We start from the raw sequence: 18,041 nt of genomic DNA on the forward strand, positions 1-18,041 counted from the left end.
TCAAAATCACTGATAACAATTAAACACGACCAATACACGCGGTCCACAATAATAGATTCACCCACGGGGGTAGATACATAAACAGAAGAACTCAAGGAATCACGTGATACGCCTAAATACGAGGTAAAATAAGATGACACATAAGAATAAGTGGAGCCTGGATCAAATAAGACTGATGCATCTCTATGACAGACCGAAATAATACCTGTGATAACAGAATCGGATACAACGACATTTGTCCTAGCAGGAAGGGCATAATATCTGGCATGGCCGCCCCCTCTAGGGCAACCTCTACCTGTCCGACCTCCACCTCTAGCTGGCTGTGCAGGTGGAGTGGCAACTGGTGCACTAATCATGGCCTGAGAAGCCTGAGGGCCCTGTGGATTAGGTGTGGCCTAAAATATCTGTGGAGGTGCACCCCTCCTAAATCTAGGGCAATCACTCATAATATGACGAGTGTCACCACACTCAAAAAAAGCCCTCGGAGGTCGTGGCTGCTGGGACTGGCTCGGGCCTGATCAACTAGACTGCCCGCTGAAAGCACCCCGTACAGGAGGTACAATGGACACTAGCGGTACATAATATGGAACCTGAGGTCTCGGAGTAGCCGGAATACCACTGGAAGCTGGAAGTGCTGAATGAATAGGACGACTCACATAACCTCTACCATGACGGGTTGCAACTAGGGCACGAGAATTATTATATGTGCCAGAATCTCGGGGTCTCTTAGCTTCCCTCTCTTCCCTCTCCTGAGTCTGCATACCTTCCAATATCCTAGCAATTGACACCACATGTTGGTATGTGATGTCCATATCTAGCTCTCAGTCCATACTGTATCTAATACTAGGGTGGAGACCCTCAATAAATCTGTGAACCCGCTCTCGAACAGTTGCAACTAAGGCTGGTGCATGCCTAGCCAAATCACTGAATTGGACCGCATATTCTGACACGGTCATAGAATCCTAGCGCAGCTGCTCAAACTCTACGCATCATGCATCTCTAAGACTCTGAGGAACATACTCCCTTAAGAACATATCTAAAAATTGAGCCCAAGTGAGTGAAGATGCCTCAGCGGGACTATCTAACTCATATGCCCGCTACCACTGGTAAGCTACTCCTCTAAATCGGAATACCGTGAAAGAAACCTCACTGGAATCCACAATACCCATGGTATGAAGGATACGATGACATTCCTCTAGAAAACCTTGAGCATCCTCTAAAGCTAAACCGCTAAAAGTGGGAGGGTGGTACTTTTTGTACCTCTCGAGCCTGAGCTGCTCCCCCTCTGAAACGGTTGTCCTAATATCAGGTCGAACTGGGAAAACTGGCTGCACTGGTATAACTTCTAGGGCATGGTCAACTTGGGCCCGTGGCTCTGGAGTACGGGCGGCGGGAATCTGTGCTCCTCCCCCGGCCTGAGATGTGGCAGGAGCAAGTGGAATTAACCCTGCCTGAGCTAGAGTTCCAAACATGCTCAAAAACTGGGCAAGAGTCTCCTCAAGTGCAGCAGTAGTAACAGGCGTCTCAGGTGCCTGCTCTCCAACTGGAACTACTGGTGGATCTGGTGCATCAGCTCGTGCAGGTGCTTTGGCTGCACCACATGGTCTTCCTCGGCCTCTGGCTCGGCCTCTGCCCCGACCCCGGTCTCTTGCGGCTCCAACAGGGGGCGCGAGTGTCTAATCATCGGATCCAGTTGTGCATGTCCTCACCATCTGTGAGATAATAGAAAGATAATGGTTTAGAACTTTAAATTCAACAATTGCGCACGATAAGGAATCAAAGAAGTGAATATTTTCCTAACAGTTCCATAGCCTCCTCAAGATAAGTACAAACGTCTCCGTACCGATCCGCAAGACTCTACTAACCTGCTTGTGACTCATAACACCTATGAACTTAGTGCTCTGATACCAACTTGTCACGGCCCCAAATTCCCTCCGTAGTATGTCGTGATGGAACCTAGTCTTTAAGACTAGGTAAGCCTATCAATGCGGAATAAAAATAGAAATCTAAAACTTTACATAATTACAACTCCAAAAATTTGGTAGAAATAAGTCACAAGCTTCTAAGGAGTTATCCTCAATGTCTTTATAAAATAGAGTCTAAAAAAATAAGGAAGCAACATAACAATAATAGAAGGGGACTCCGGAGTCTGCGGACGCTGGTGGATATACCTCGAAGTCTCCGTGCACAGGTACTCACTGATGTATGGGCTGGTAAGAAGTACCTGAATCTGATGTGCAGAAGCGTAGCACGAGTACACCATAGCGGTACCCAGTAAGTACCAAGCCTAACCTCAGTAGAGTAGTGACGAGGTCAGGTCATGCCCTACTGGAAAATAATAATAAATGGCATGGTAAAATATTTCACAATATAATAAAATAAAATGACAATGGAAATGAATCAAGTAGTACGTCACCATTTAATTACACAAATAATGGCAAATAATACATCGTGAAACAAAAGAAGATTTCTTTTCAACTTTAAGAAAAATCACAACAAAATCAAAGGCAACTACGACCATAAATCAATATCAACAAGGGCACTCCCTAGGTACCTCCTCGTAGTCCCAAGTCATAATAAATTCACAATATCTCATTTTCCTTATCTCACCGCGGGAGCCTTCACAATTTATTTTAAAGAAATCATTTTTACCGAAATAGCATCCCGCGTATTTGCCATCCTTATCACACCGCATGACATCTAGTAGTTCCCCTACTAGCCACACGTATCAAGCCACCCTTATCTCATCGCATGCATTTCAATACCCAGACCTTATACCACCGCATGCGTATCAATATCATAATATATCACAATATTCACCTCAAGTCCTTAAATAATTTAACTTGCGAAAATAATTCAACAACAATTTTTTTTCACAATAAAGAGCTCACGGCTCATGCCAAAATAAATCATCAATAATATTTTTTCACAGTAAAGAGCTCACGGCTCCATCACAATGAGTATGAAAATATTACAAAAATATTCAGGAATAAATAATTCAGCAAAATAATATTTCAAAATCTTTAATACGTTGCTTCAATACCAAATTTAAAAATATCGAATACTTCATATCAATAATATTTAATATAAAGAAAATCAACCTTCAAATAATGAACAAAATAAAAGAAACCAAGTTCCAACTAAACAGGTAAAACAATTAGCAGGAAAACGGTCAAGCAAATTTAAAGTATATAAATCAAATCAATGATGGGGAATATAAAAAGATTTATTAATTTAATTAATATGCAACAATGATCTACATGATTTAAAAACATAATCCTTCACATTTAGCCCGTGTACACATTCGTTACCTTGTGTACACTACTTTCATCACATTACAATTAATATCAATCCTAGGGGAATTTCCCCCACACAAGGTTAGACAAGTCACTTACATCGACTTGCTCCAATTTAACCAAGTCGTACGCCTTTTCCTCGATTTTCCGATTCCGATCGACTCGTATGTAGCTATAAATAATTTGCTATAGTCAACAAAAATTATAGAATCAATTCCATAAGAAAATACTACATTTTTCAATAAAATTCGAAATTAATTCAAAAATGGCCCATGGGGCCCACGTCTCGGAATCCGGCGAAAGTTACGAAATATGAATGCCCATTCAACCACGAGTCTAACCATGCCAAAATGACTAAATTCCAATAACAATTCGACCCTCAAATCCTCAAATATATCCAAGAGGGTTTTCAAAATTTTCTAACTTAAATCACCAATTAATTGATAAAAACAGTGATGGATTTGGGTAATCTAACCAAAATTGAGTTAAGAACACTTACCCCGATATTTTTTCTGAAAATCTCCCAAAACTCACCTCAATCCGAGCTCCAAATCGTTAAAAATGGAAAATGGGACGAAGTCCCATTTTCAGAACTTAAACTCTCTGCCCAGGCTTTTACTCTTCGCAATCGCGAACATCCACACGCAATCGCGAAGCACAAATTTCCACTGTTCAAATTAACTCTACACGATCGTGGATATCCCCACGCGATTGCAAAGCACAGAGTTCCCAGCTCTACGCGATCGCATAGAGCAAATACGTGACCTCCACTTCTACTACGTTACTCTATGCGAACGCGACCTTCTTCATGCGTTCGCGAGTCACAAAATATCAAAGTTACGCGATCACATCCCGCTTCACGTGATCGCGAAGCACAAAAATCAATAGCCCTCAATTAACCTTACGCGATCACAAACAACGCTACGCGATCGCGATGCACAGCTTGCGAAACCTACGCGATCGCGGTTGACCTCACGCGATCGCGAAGAACAAAATCAACATTGCCTCAACTAAGCCTATGCGATCGCGTCCCAATCTTCGCGATCACGAAGGAGGTTTAAAATACCAGAAATCAACAGCTACCAACAGTGCCAAAATGAAGTAAAATACTCTGAATACCATCTGAAACATGCCCGAGACCATCGGGACCTCAACCAAATATATCAATAAGTCCTAAAACATCATACAAACTTAGTAGAGTCTTCAAATCACTTCCAACAACACTAAAAATACGAATCACATGTAGATTCAAGCCTCATGAACTTAGAAACTTTTAATTTCTACAAACGACGCCGGAACCTATCAAATCAAGCTTGATTGACCTCAAATTTTGCATGCAAGTCATAAATGACCTAACGGAGCTATAAAAATTTTCAGAACTGGATTCAGACCCCGATATCAAAAAGTCAACTCCCCAGTCAAACTTCCAAGCTTAAATTCCTATTTTAGCCATTGCAGGCCTAATTTAACTATAGACTTCCAAATAAAATTCTGAACACGCTCCTAAGTCCAAAATCACCATACGGAGCTGTTGGAATCATCAAAATTATATTCCGGGGTCATTTTCTCAAAATGTTGACCGAAGTCAAATTAAGCATTTTAAGGCCAACTTAAGGAACAAAGTGTTCTGATTTCAACCCGAACCCTTCCAAATCCCGAACCAACCATCTCTGCAAGTCATAAATTTATAAAAGTACATACAAAGAGTTTTATTTAGGGTAACGGGGTTCTAAAAGTCAAAATGACTGATTGGGTCATTACATGGACCAGTCCATGTTCCGGAAGGGTTCATAGCTACTCTAGTGCTTTAGGACGCTCTAGTCCGTCTGGTGAGTCTTATGGAGGGCGTGACCCAGAATGGTATATTTCCAGTAGCACCAGCCATCTCACAGGCTTGGGGAGGAGCACAAACTCCCACTACTCCCGCTCTGGAGTAGATGGCTTGCCAGAATCAGGCTCCAGCAGCCCCGCCAGTTGGGGTAGTTCATCTAGTTGTTGCGACACAAACCGGTGATGGGCCTGCCATGTCTTTTGAGGCCTTATTGAGACTGGATAAGTTTACCAAGCTCTTTCCAGTTCACTTTAGTGGTACTCCTTATGAGGACCCACAAGATTATCTTGAACGCTGCCATGAGGTACTGCGGAACATGGATATAATTGAGACCAATGGGGTTGATTTTGCTGTATTTCAGATAACGGGTTCCGCTAAGAGGTGGTGGAGAGATTATACATTGGCCAGACCAGTTGGATCGCCTGCACTTACCTGGGAGTAGTTCTCTCAGCTATTTCTGGAGAAGTTCCTTCCTATCACACTGAGAGAGGATTACCGCAAGCAATTTGAGCGTCTACAGTAGGGCAGTATGACTGTTACTCAGTATGAGTCTCGTTTTGTGGATTTGGCACGTCATGCTCTCCTTTTACTACCTACTGAGGGATAGAGAGTGAGGAGGTTTATTGAGGGACTCACTCACCCTATCAGGTTTCAGATGGCCATGGAGACCAAAAGTGAGATTTATTTTCAGGAGAGAGGACAGAGGTCAGATAAGAAGCCTCGTCAGTTCAGTGGTTTTAGTGGTGCCTCGTCTGGAGGCAGGGGTAATTTTGGTAGGGGTGATCCTCCTAGACCGTTTCATTCAGCACTTCATGCATCTCTCGGTACTTCAGGAAGTCATTGTCTTATTATGCCTTACTATGGACAACCAATATTTAGTGCACATTCAGCTCCTATAAGTGCACCACCACTCCAGAGTTACTATAGCGGTTATCCGGCCCATTCGGGTCAACATCAGTTTTAGCAGCCACAATATCAGGATGGGTGTTATGAGTGTGGGAACATTGGTCACATCAGGAGGTATTGCCCTAGGTTGGCGAGTAACAGATCTCGGCAGGATTCTCGTGCCATTATACCGGCACCGGTTGCTGCACCGCCTGCTCAGCCAGCTAGAGGTAGGGGTCAGGTAGCTAGAAGTGAAGGACAGGCCATTAGAGGTGGAGGTCAGGCCATTAGAGGTGGAGGTCAGACCGTTAGAGTTGAAGGCCATCAAGTTAGAGGTTGTCCCAGAGACACAGTTCAGAGTGGTGGGGCCCAGCCCCGATTTTATGCTTTTCCAGCTAGGCCTGAGGCCGAGTCATCTGATGTTGTGATCATAGGTATTATTCTAATTTGCCATAGATATGCTTCAGTTCTATTTGATCCAGGATCTACTTATTCCTATGTGTCCTCCTATTTTGCTTCATATTTGGTTGTGCCCTTTGATTCTCTGAGTGCTTCTGTGTGTGTATCTACACTGGTGGGAGACTCCGTTATAATAGGTCATGTCTATCATTCGTGTGTGGTTACTATTGGTAGTCTTGAGACTAGTGTGGATCTTCTACTTCTTGATATGGTAGATTCTGATGTCATATTGGGTATGGACTGGTTGTCACCTTATCATGATATATTGGATTGTTATTCCAAGACAGTGACCCTAGCCATGCCGGGGTTACCTCGGTTAGAGTGGAAAGGAACTCCTGGTCATTCTGCCAGCAGAGTTATTTCTTATATGAAAGCTCGACGTATGGTAGAGAAAAGGTGTCTAGCCTATTTGACTTATATTCGCGATCCTAGTGCGGATATTCCTTCTATGGACTCAGTACCAGTTGATCATGAATTTCCAGAAGTATTTCTTGCAGATTTGCCGGGGATGCCACCCGACAGGGATATTGACTTTTGTATTGATTTGGCTCCGGGCACTCAGCCCATTTCTATTCCACCCTACCGTATAGCCCCGCCGGAGTTGAAAGAATTGAAGGAGCAATTATAAGACCTGCTTGATCAGGGATTCATTAGACCCAGTGTCTCACCCTGGGCTGCACCAGTACTATTTGTAAAGAAGAAAGATGGATCTATGCGGATGTGTATAGATTATCAGTAGTTGAACAAAGCTAGTATTAAGAACAAATATCCGCTGCCACGAATTGATGACCTGTTTGATCAGCTTCAAGGTGCCAAGGTATTTTTGAAGATCGATTTGAGATCTAGTTACCATCAGTTGAAGATTAGGGCATCTGATGTCCCTAAAACAACTTTTCAGACTCGGTATGGGCATTACGAATTCCTAGTGATGTCATTTGGGTTGACAAATGCCCCAACAACATTTATGGATTTGATGAATCGGGTGTTCAAGCCCTATTTGAATTCTTTTGTGGTTGTATTCATTGATGATATCTTGATTTACTCCAGCAGTTGAGAGGAGCATGAGCAGCATCTTCGGAGTGTGCTTCATACTTTGAAGAATAATCAGTTATATGCCAAATTTTCAAAATGTGAGTTTTGGTTAGACTCAGTTGCCTTTTGGGGGGCATGTTGTATCGGCAGAAGGCATAAAGGTGGATCCTAAAAAGATTAAGGTTGTTTAGAATTGGCCTAGACCTACTTCAGTTACGGAGATTCGGAGTTTCCTGGGTTTAGTAGGTTATTATCGTCGATCCATGGAAGGGTTTTCATCTATAGCAAGCCCATTGACCAGACTGACCCAAAAGGGTGTCCCATTCAGATGGTCAGACGAGTGTGAATTGAGCTTTCAGAAGCTCAAGACTACTTTGACTACGACGCCAGTGTTGGTGTTATCCACAGGATCAGGATCTTATACGGTATATTGTGACGCATCTCACATTGGGCATGGTGCAGTATTAATGCAAGATAGCAGGGTGATTGCATATGCGTCGCGGCAGTTGAAAGTTCACGAGAAGAATTATCCTGTTCATGACGTAGAATTGGCAGCCATTATTCACGCGCTGAAGATTTGGAGGCATTACCTCTACGGTGGCTCGTGTGAGGTATTTACTGATCATCGTAGCCTTCAGTATTTGTTCAAATAAAAAGATCTTAATTTGAGGCAGAGAAGATGGTTGGAGTTATTGAAAGACTATGATATCACCATTTTGTATCACCCCGGAAAGGCCAATGTGGTGGTCGATACTTTGAGTAGAAAGGCTATGAGTATGGGCAGTCTTGCATGTATCCCGGTTGGTGAGAGACCATTAGCTGCAGATGTTCAGATTTTGGCTAATCAGCTCGTGAGGTTAGATGTTTCAGAACCTAGTCGGGTTCTAGCTTGCACAGTCACTCGATCTTCTTTATATGAGCACATCAAATAGAGGCAGCATAATGATCCTCATTTATTTATCCTTAAGGACACGGTGCGGCACGGTGATGCCAAACACGTTGTTGTGGGGGAAGATGGAGTTATGCGAATGCAGGGTCGTATTTGTGTGCTTAATGTTGACGGGCTTCGTGAATTAATTCTTGAAGAGGCACACAATTCCAGGTATTTTATTCATCCAGGTACCGCCAAAATGTATCAAGATTTGCGGCAACATTATTGGTGGAGGAGAATGAAAAAGGATATAGTTGCATATGTAGCTCGGTATCTGAATTGTCAGCAAGTTAAGTACGAGCATCAGAGACCTAGTGGTTTGCTTTAGAAGTTAGAAATTCCTGAGTGGAAATGGGAGCCTATCACTATGGATTTTATTGTTGGACTCCCACGGACTCAGAGAAAATTTGACGCAGTTTGGGTCATTGTGGACAGGTTGACCAAGTCAGCACATTTCATTCCAGTGGCAGTTACCTATTCTTCAGAAAGGTTAGCTAAAATTTACATTCATGAGATTGTCCGCCTTCACGGTGTGCCCGTGTCTATTATTTCAGATCAAGGTACGCAGTTTACCTCACACTTTTGGAGGGTTGTACAGCGTGAGTTAGGCATGCGGGTTGAGTTGAGTACAATATTTCAACCACACACAGATGGATAGTCAGAGCGCACCATTCAAATTCTGGAAGGTATGCTTCGCGCTTGTGTTATAGACTTTGAAGGTTCTTGGGATCAGTTCTTGCCACTTGCGGAGTTTGCTTATAATAATAGCTACCAGTCAAGCATTCAGATAGCTCCATATGAGGCATTATACGTAAGGCAATGTCGTTCGCTAGTTGGCTGATTTGAACCGGGAGAGGCTCGATTGTTGGGTACCAATTTGGTACAGGATGCCTTGGATGAGGTCAAGGTTATTCAAGATTGACTTCACACAATTCAGTCTAGGCAAAAGAGTTATGCTGACCGTAAAGTTCATGATATTGCATTCATGGTTGGAGAAAGAATATTGCTTCGGGTTTCACCTATGAAAGGTGTAATGAGGTTCGGAAAGAAGGGCAAGTTGAGCCCTAGGTATATTGTACCCTTTGAAATTCTTGAAAGGGTGGGTGAAGTAGCTTACATGCTTGCATTACCACCTAGTTTATCAGCGGTTCATCTGGTGTTCCATGTGTCTATGCTCCAGAAATATCATGGTGATCCGTCCCATGTGTTAGATTTGAGCTCAGTCCAATTGGACAAGGATTTGACTTATGAGAAGGAACCGGTAGCTATTCTAGCCCGACAGGTCCGACAGTTGAGGTCTAAGAGTTATCCTTCAGTTCGAGTGCAAATGGAGAGGTCAGCCGGTAGAGGCATCTACCTGGGAGTCCGAGTCGGACATGCGGAGTAAATATCCACACTTATTCACCAGCTCAGGTACTTTTTCTAACTTCGTTCGAGGACGAACGTTTATTTTAGAGGTGGAGAATGTGATGACCCAAAAATGTCATCTTTAATTTAAACATTCATTTCTGTATTTTATGAAGATGTTGGGAGCTTACCTGCTATGAGTTATGTATCACTTGAATAGTTGATGTTAATGTCGTTCATTTTCTAGAAATATATTGCTTATGAGGCCACTGCTAGTATTATTTTCATGTTATGTTACGTTGATTGGATTATGTATGTGTTGTTAGAATTGGTTTCTAGGATTCTCTGGCAGGTGGATAGGCCCAGTTACAAAGGAAACTCTGGCAAAATTTTGGGAGTTAGTAAAATTCGAGAAATTAAAATGTGCGAAAGAAGAGATAAGTTATGTTATGTGTTTGGGGACAGACACTACTTCTCATTCGAGGACTATTAACATGATGGACATCTATTGGATATGATAATAAGTGTATGAGTCATATTATAAGTGATATGGGGTCTAAGGAAAGTCCTAAGTCTAAGCCAAGTTGGAAAATTTCATAATAGACTAAAGTTTCAAATGAGTACGCACAAGACCAAATTTTGGACGAGCATATATACATATATATAAGGAGTATGTGATGGACAGCCTATCAAAAGAAAGATATTCGAGTCTAGTTTCTAATGCTTCAAACCGTTCTTCGTTTGGATATGTATACAGAACGTTATGGCCATTTTACTAGACCTGTGTCATATGCGCGCCCAAATGTGCGGCCACACATATTTGAGACTTTCTGCCTCAGGTGCGCGACCGCGCACGTAGGAGCTCATTTAATACCCCTCAAGGCCGGGTAGGGAGCGGGGTTAAGTCATTTTTGAGCTAAAAACTGATATTTTAGAGAGAAGTGAGAGTGTTCTAGAGAGAGGAAGAAGCTCAAGTGTCTTGTTCATCAAATCTTGCTCTAGCCTTGAAATCCAACAATAAATCTCTCAAGTTCTTCATCTAAGAGGTAAGGTTTCATATCCTAGTTTTTCAATTTCGGATTTGGGGAGAAGATGGTTGATTAGGAGTATGATTCTTGGGTGTAAGAGTATTATTTATATATGCTTATACCAATAAGTTTTCTAGGAAGATTTTTGAATTTAAATGGGTAAAGATTGGGTTGAAAATGGTAGAAATCTTCAAAGATTTTAATTTAAAATTTGAAGGTTCATTTGACATCGGAATTTGATAATTTTTATATGGTTGGACTCATCTCGGAATGGGTGTTCGGATTTCGTAAGTTTTTTTCGAGATTCAAGATGTGGGCCCCATTGATAATTCTTTAGATGAATTTCGGATTTTAATCCGTAAAATTAGTAAATTCATAGGGAATTAATTTCTACGATTTGTATTGGGTATATTGAATTGTTTATGACTAGATTTGAGGATTTCGGACACGAATTCGCGAGGCATGGGTTTATTGAATTCTTGAATTTGGTTGCAAAGCGAGGTAAGTGTCGTGGTTAACCTTGACTTGAGGGAATAAAACCCTTAAATTATTTGTTATGTAAAATGCATGTGAGCGACGTATAGGCGAAGTGACAAGTGTCTATACGTCGTCAAATTAATTTTTTGCATAATTATTTGAAAATCCTAAATTTGTTTTAATACACGATTTAATTGTTATAATAATTATTTCTCTCCTATTCTTTATCAAATATTAATTCTTGAATTCCTGTAATAATTGCTACATGCTTATTTTGTGCATTAATTGCTACTTGACATTTAGCATATTAAACATTAAACTGCCTATTTTCTCCCTGATTTCCATAATAAATTGCTATTTTTCATTATTTGTTTCATAATTAAATCATAATTATTCTATGCTTGTTGTCTTAAAGTTTTATATTAATTGTTGCATTTATTGGGGCAATTTCTTCTATGAGAATTGGTAAATGAATATATTGGAGGATCGGGTTGCACGCTGCAACAGACTTATTAAAAAGTCCATATTGGGGGATCGGGTTGCACGCCGCAACAGACTTATTAAAAAGTCCATATTGGGGGATCGGGTTGCACGCCACAACAGACTTATTAAAAAGTCCATATTGGGGGATCGGGTAACACGCCGCAACAGATTTATTAAAAAGTCCATATTGGGGGATCTGGTTGTACGCTGCAACAGACTTATTAAAAAGTCCATATTGGGGATCGGGTTGCACGCCGTAACAGACTTATTTAAAAGTCTATATATATATATATATATATATATATATATATATATATATATATATATATATATATACTTGATTAAATAAATATATTAGAGAGTTGAAACTGAATTTATTATGGAAACGGGTTGCACGTTGCAACGGAAATTGATTGAAATAATAATTGATTATGACTGCTGAGTTGGCCTCAACTATTAAAAATGAGTTACCTGATTTATTTCTATTATTGTTGTTTTTTTACTAATATTGCGTACAGGTTAATGTAAGTGACCTGCCTTAGCCTCGTCACTACTTCGTCGAGGTTAGACTCAGCACTTACCAGTACATGGGGTCGGTTGTGCTGATACTACACTCTGCACTTCTTTTGCAGATTTCAGAGTTGGTTCCAGCGGCGTACCATAGGCTTGCTCGGATTTCAGCTACTCAGAGGAGACTTGAGGTATAATTGCACAGCGTCCGCAGTTCTGAAGTCCTCGTCTATCTTATTTTAGCTGTGTAATTATTTTCAGACAACTTTATTTTATTCAGACCCTTATTTGTATTATTCTAGAAGCTCGTGCACTTGTGACACCAATTCTGGGATGGTATTTAGACACCGTTAGTTTTATGGATTATTCACTACAATTCAGACCTTACTTCCGCTTTTGTTTCTTTGTTCTTAATAAATTTAAAAATTGTTTTAAAATGTCTAATATTATTCTAACGTTGGCTTGCCTAGCAAGTGAAATATTAGACGACATCATGGTCCGAATGTGGGAATTTTGGGTCGTGACACATATACGTACCTAAGGATGTGATGTCTCAGTCTGATCCTCCTCCGGAAGAGGAAACAAGTGAGGATACCTAGACTTCATGTCTTTTTCAGCTTCCTAAGTCATCTCCTCCACATTATTGTTCCTCCAAAGTACTTTAACTGAAGCTACGTCCTTAGTTCTCAATCTCCGAACTTGTCTATATAGTATAGCAATGGGAGCTTCCTCATATGATAGTTGCTCTGTGACCTGAACAATCGTCAACTGGAACGACTCTAGAAGGATCTCCAATACACTTGCGGACCATAGACACGTGAAAAACTAGATGTACTGACTCCAAGTTGGAAGGAAAGTCTAACTCATATGCTACTTGGCCTACTCGGCGTATGATCTTATAAGGTCCAATGTATCGAGGGCTAAGCTTTCATTTCTTACCGAATCTCATAGTGCCTTTCATCGGTGATACCTTTAGGAATACCTAGTCATATACCTGAAACTCCAAGTCTCATCGTCGATTATCTACATAGGACTTCTGATGACTCTGAGCTGCTAATAGCCTTTCCCGTATAAGCTTAATTTTCTCAACTACCTGTTGTACCAACTATGGTCCTACTAACATAATTTCCCCAACCTCGAACCATCCAATAGGTGACCTATACTTTCGTCCATAAAGACCTTCGTATGGAGCCAACTGAATGTTGGAATGATAACTATTATTATATGCGAACTTAATAAGTGGAAGATGATCATCCCAGCTACCCCTGAAGTCCATCACATAAGCCCGTAGCATATCTTCTAGTGTCTGAATAGTACGTTCAGCCTGACCGTCTGTCTGGGAATGAAATGATGTACTAAGACTCACCTGAGTCCCCAATTCTTTTTGGAAGGACTTTCAGAAATTAGTTGTAAACTGAGCACCTCTATATGAGATAATAGATATAGGGACACCATGAAGTCGTACTATCTCATTAATGTAAATCCGTGCATGATCCTCTACTGAATATGTAGTCCTGACAGGCAGAAAATGGGCTGATTTTGTAAGTCTATCAATAATAACCCATATAGAATCGAACTTACACTGGGTACGAGGTAAGCCTATGATGAAATCCATGTTAATCACTTCCCGTTTCCAAGTCAGAATCTCTATAGCCTGCAATAATCCACCGGGTTTCTGATGCTCAATCTTAACATGCTGACAATTAGGGCACTGAGCAATAAACTCTGCGATATCCTTCTTCATTCTGTCCCACCAGTATATTCCCCTGATATCTCGATACATCTTCGTCACTCCTAGATGAATAGAATAACGAGAATAGTGAGCTTCTCCCATAACCTGCTGGCGCAACCCTGCTACATTAGGAACACATAATCGACCTCGATATCTGAGGACTCCATCTCATGTAATATCCAATGGTGTCTTCTCCTTTTGAGGGGTTGTATCTCTATAGTGAGCTAGCACAGGATCTTCATACTAGCGTTCCTTCACTTCAGTTACTAGAGAGGATGTTGCCGTGTCCTGAATAGTAACTCCGGTACCACCTGAATCTAATAATCGAACTCCAAGATTAGCTAGCTGATGAATCTCACAAGCTATCTCACTCTTCTCTGGCTATAAATATGATAAACTACCCATAGATCTACAGCTGAGGGCGTCGGCTACTACATTCGCCTTTACTGAATGGTATAAAATATCAACATCATAGTCTTTTAGTAGCTCCAACCATCGCCTCTGACGTAAATTCAATTCCTTTTGCTTGAATATATACTGAAGGCTCTTATGGTCCATATAGATATCAACCTGAATGCCATACAAATAGTGCCTCCACATCTTTAGTGCATGAATCACCGCGGCTAACTCTAAATCGTGGGTCGGGTAATTCTTCTCGTGGTTTCTTAGTTATCTAGAAGTATAAGCGATAACCTTACCATGCTTCATCGATACACAACCCAATCCAACGCCCGAAGCGTCACAATAGATAGCATAACCATCGGTCCCTTCTGGAAGTGTCAGAACTGGTGCTGAAGTCAATCTGTCCTTCAATGCCTGGAAACTCTGCTCACAAGCATCAGTCCACTGAAACATGGTTGCCTTCTGAGTCAACTTTGTCAATGGTGCTGAAAGGGAAGAAAACCCCTCTACAAACCTCCTGTAATAACCTGCCAAACCTAGGAAGCTACGAACCTCTATCGGTGTCGTGGGTCTAGGCCAAGTCTTCACTGCCTCAATCTTCTGTGTATCGACCAAGATACCCTCACCCAAAATAATATGACTAAGTAAGGCTACAAAATTTAACCAGAATTCACATTTAGAGAAATTTGCATACAAATACCTTTCTTGTAGATCTCTGAGCACAATACGCAAATGATCTACATGCTCAACCTCTGAACGAGAATAAACCAAAATATCATCTATAAATACAATCATGAATAGATCTAGAAAGGTCCTGAACACACGGTTCATCAAGTCCATGAATACCGCTAGGGCATTGGTCAAGCCGAACGACATAACACGAAACTCAAAGCACCTGTATCTGGTCCTCAATGCTGTCTTCAGAATATCTTTCTCTCTAACCCTTACCTGATGGTACCCCGACCTCAAGTCTATCTTCGAGAAACACCTGGTACCCTGCAACTGATCAAATAAATCATCAATCCTCGGGAGCGGGTACTTATTCTTGATCGTCGCCTTATTCAACTGTCTGTAATCAATACACATCCACAAGGAACCATCTTTCTTTCTCACAAATAACACAGGTGCTCCCCACAGTGATGTACTGGGTCTGATAAAGCCTTTTTTAAGCAAATTCCTGTGTTGTTCTTTCAACTCTCTCAGCTCTGCAGGTGTCATTCTATAAGGAGGAATAGATATCGGCTGAGTATCTAGTAATGTGTCAATAGAAAACTCAATCTCCCGCTCCAGCGGAAGGCTTGGAAGCTCATCGGGAAAAATATCGGGAAACTCATTAACCACCGGGATAGATTGTAGGGTCGGTGACTTTGCTTTCACATCCTGTACCCAAAAATAAGTGATAAATATAGCCCTTTTCGATCATCTTCCTTGCCTTGAGATAGGAAATAAACCTACCTCTCGGCGATGCATTATTACCTTTCCACTCTAGAATTGGCTCCCTTGGAAACTGGAGCCGAACCATCTTTGATCTATAATCAACATTAGCATAACAAGAAGCCAACCAATCCATACCCATTATAACATCAAATTCCACCATATCTAACTCAATCAGGTCTGCAACTGTAGAAAGACTATGGACTACTACTATATGGTCTTTATATACCCGTCTAGCTATCAATGGATCCCCAATAGGTGTAGACACCTCAAAAGGTTCAATCAACTCAGGTTCTATCCCAAACTTACTAGCAACCAACAGAGTGACGTACGATAAGGTGGAACCTGGATCAATCAATGCATATACATCATATGAGGAGACTGATAAGATACATGTAACAACATCAAGTGATGACTCATGATCCTGTCGCCCCGTTAAGGCATAGATACAGTTTTGAGGATCGCTCGAGCTAGATGCCCCACTTTTGCCTCTACCGTGACCAGCTGGTGCCTGTAAACCTTGCCCAAGGAGGCATACTGATGATGACGAACTGGCTACAGATCTCGCTGGCTGTACTATACTTGCACCACCTCTTGTCGGACAATCTCTCATAACGTGGCCTGGTTAACACAAGTATAACAAACACCCAACCCTACAAGGCACTGCCCGACATGCTGCTTACCACACTGAGCACATCGTGGCAAGGGTGGACTCATCTGACTTGACTCACCCCTATACTGAGAACTAGAGGCCCTGAAACTCTAACTGGGCCCTGAATATGTGGAACGATCAAATCTCTTACCGACAAACTGAGGGGGTGCACTAGCCGATGGCTGGGCTGAATACCTCGGGTACTGCTGTCTCTGACCACCTCAAAACTCACCAGAAGGACCTGAAGATCTCACTCTCTTACTCTGGACCCTATCATACTCGTGATCGGCCCTCCGCTTCTGCTTACGCTCCTCTACACCCTGAGCGTATGCCTGAATATGAGAAATGTCAGTGCCTGGATAAAGTGAGACCGACATACAGTCATTGAGAAGGTGTGGCTCCAACCCCATCACGAACCGGTGAACCCGATCCTCCATCTTAGCTACAATAGTGGGAGCATACCTAGACAAAGAATCAAACTGAAGGATGTACTCCCGAACACTCATATTACCCTGTCGAAGGGTCAAGAATCTATCAAATCTGACCCGTCTAAGCTCTGGTGGCAAATAATTACAAAGAAAAGCCTCTGTAAACTCCTGCCATATTGCTGGAAGAGCATTCTCACCTCTGGACAACTCCCAAGACTCATACCAATTAATTGCAACATCCCGAAGTCTATAGGAAGCTAGCTCAACTGACTCAGTCGCAGTGGCCTTCATTACCCTCAAAGTCATCTGCATCCTATCGATAAATACTTGAGGGTCCTCATTTGGATCTTCTCCAGTGAATATATGAGGGTCCAAATTAATGAAATCGCGAACCCTCGCACTGATGGCCCTATCTGCATGACCGATACCTACCTCCTAGTGTCGAGCATGTACGACCACTAATCGAGTCAATAGCTGAATATCATCTCTCATCTCCTGACCCGGTGCATCTGGATGAGGAGTTGGGGTACTGGAGCGGGTGCTGGAGCTGGTGTCCCTCAGATATCCTCTGGAGATGGCAGGGTATGTGAAGTATGAGATGGAGTCTAACTATGCGACTCTCCCCGAGACCTGGTAACTCGTGGCGCTCTACTTGTAGTCTCATCATTCATGGACTTGCCTTTCTGGGTGGTTGTAGCCTTCTTGGGCATCGCTGAAAACATAACATGTCGTTAGGAAAATGAATTCTTATATCGCACGATCTAAGATAAGAAAGAAAAGTAACCATCCTAAATATCTTGTACCCTCCAGTCTATATGTGTGGTGCACAACACACCCATAAACAAAACCCTACTAGACACGGTCTGTAGACAACCCTAGGATAGAACTGCTCTGATACCACTTCTGTCACAACCCAAACCAATGGGCCACGATGGGCACCCGGTACCTTACTCAACCGAATAACAACGTAACATATCTTTCGCATCATACTATCATAGGTAAATGAGCCGGAGAGGCTGTCGTGAGATAAGTAGAATAAAACATGAGGAAATACTCAATATAGGGCGACCCAACTTGATATACCGACTTATACATATGACGTACTGGCCTATAA

General features: G+C 41.9%; 1 protein-coding gene across 1 annotated transcript; it reads right to left on the minus strand.

Moving 5' to 3' along the window:
• Positions 1-15,053: 15,053 nt before the first annotated feature.
• Positions 15,054-17,637, minus strand: LOC138897027 (uncharacterized). The gene is made up of 6 exons (XM_070182981.1): positions 17,558-17,637; positions 16,732-17,126; positions 16,193-16,468; positions 15,890-16,084; positions 15,114-15,192; positions 15,054-15,063 (listed from the first exon to the last, which is right to left on the minus strand). Exons 1-6 carry the CDS (start codon positions 17,635-17,637, stop codon positions 15,054-15,056), a joined length of 1,035 nt encoding a protein of 344 aa, XP_070039082.1.
• Between the last annotated feature and the right edge of the window lie 404 nt (positions 17,638-18,041).

The sequence above is a fragment of the Nicotiana tomentosiformis genome, chromosome 8, assembly GCF_000390325.3.
Source record: "Nicotiana tomentosiformis chromosome 8, ASM39032v3, whole genome shotgun sequence".
NCBI classification, from domain to species: Eukaryota; Viridiplantae; Streptophyta; class Magnoliopsida; order Solanales; family Solanaceae; genus Nicotiana; species Nicotiana tomentosiformis.

Excerpts from the sequence above, each read along its gene's own strand:
- LOC138897027 (XM_070182981.1), bottom strand. The coding sequence starts at position 17,637 with ATGCCCAAGAAGGCTACAACCACCCAGAAAGGCAAGTCCATGAATGAT. Across the intron at positions 16,469-16,731 it reads GAGATCTTCAGGTCCTTCTG|GCCACGTTATGAGAGATTGT; the intron begins GTGAGTTTTGAG and ends TGTGTTAACCAG. Across the intron at positions 16,085-16,192 it reads ATATGCATTGATTGATCCAG|CTAGACGGGTATATAAAGAC; the intron begins GTTCCACCTTAT and ends ATCCATTGATAG.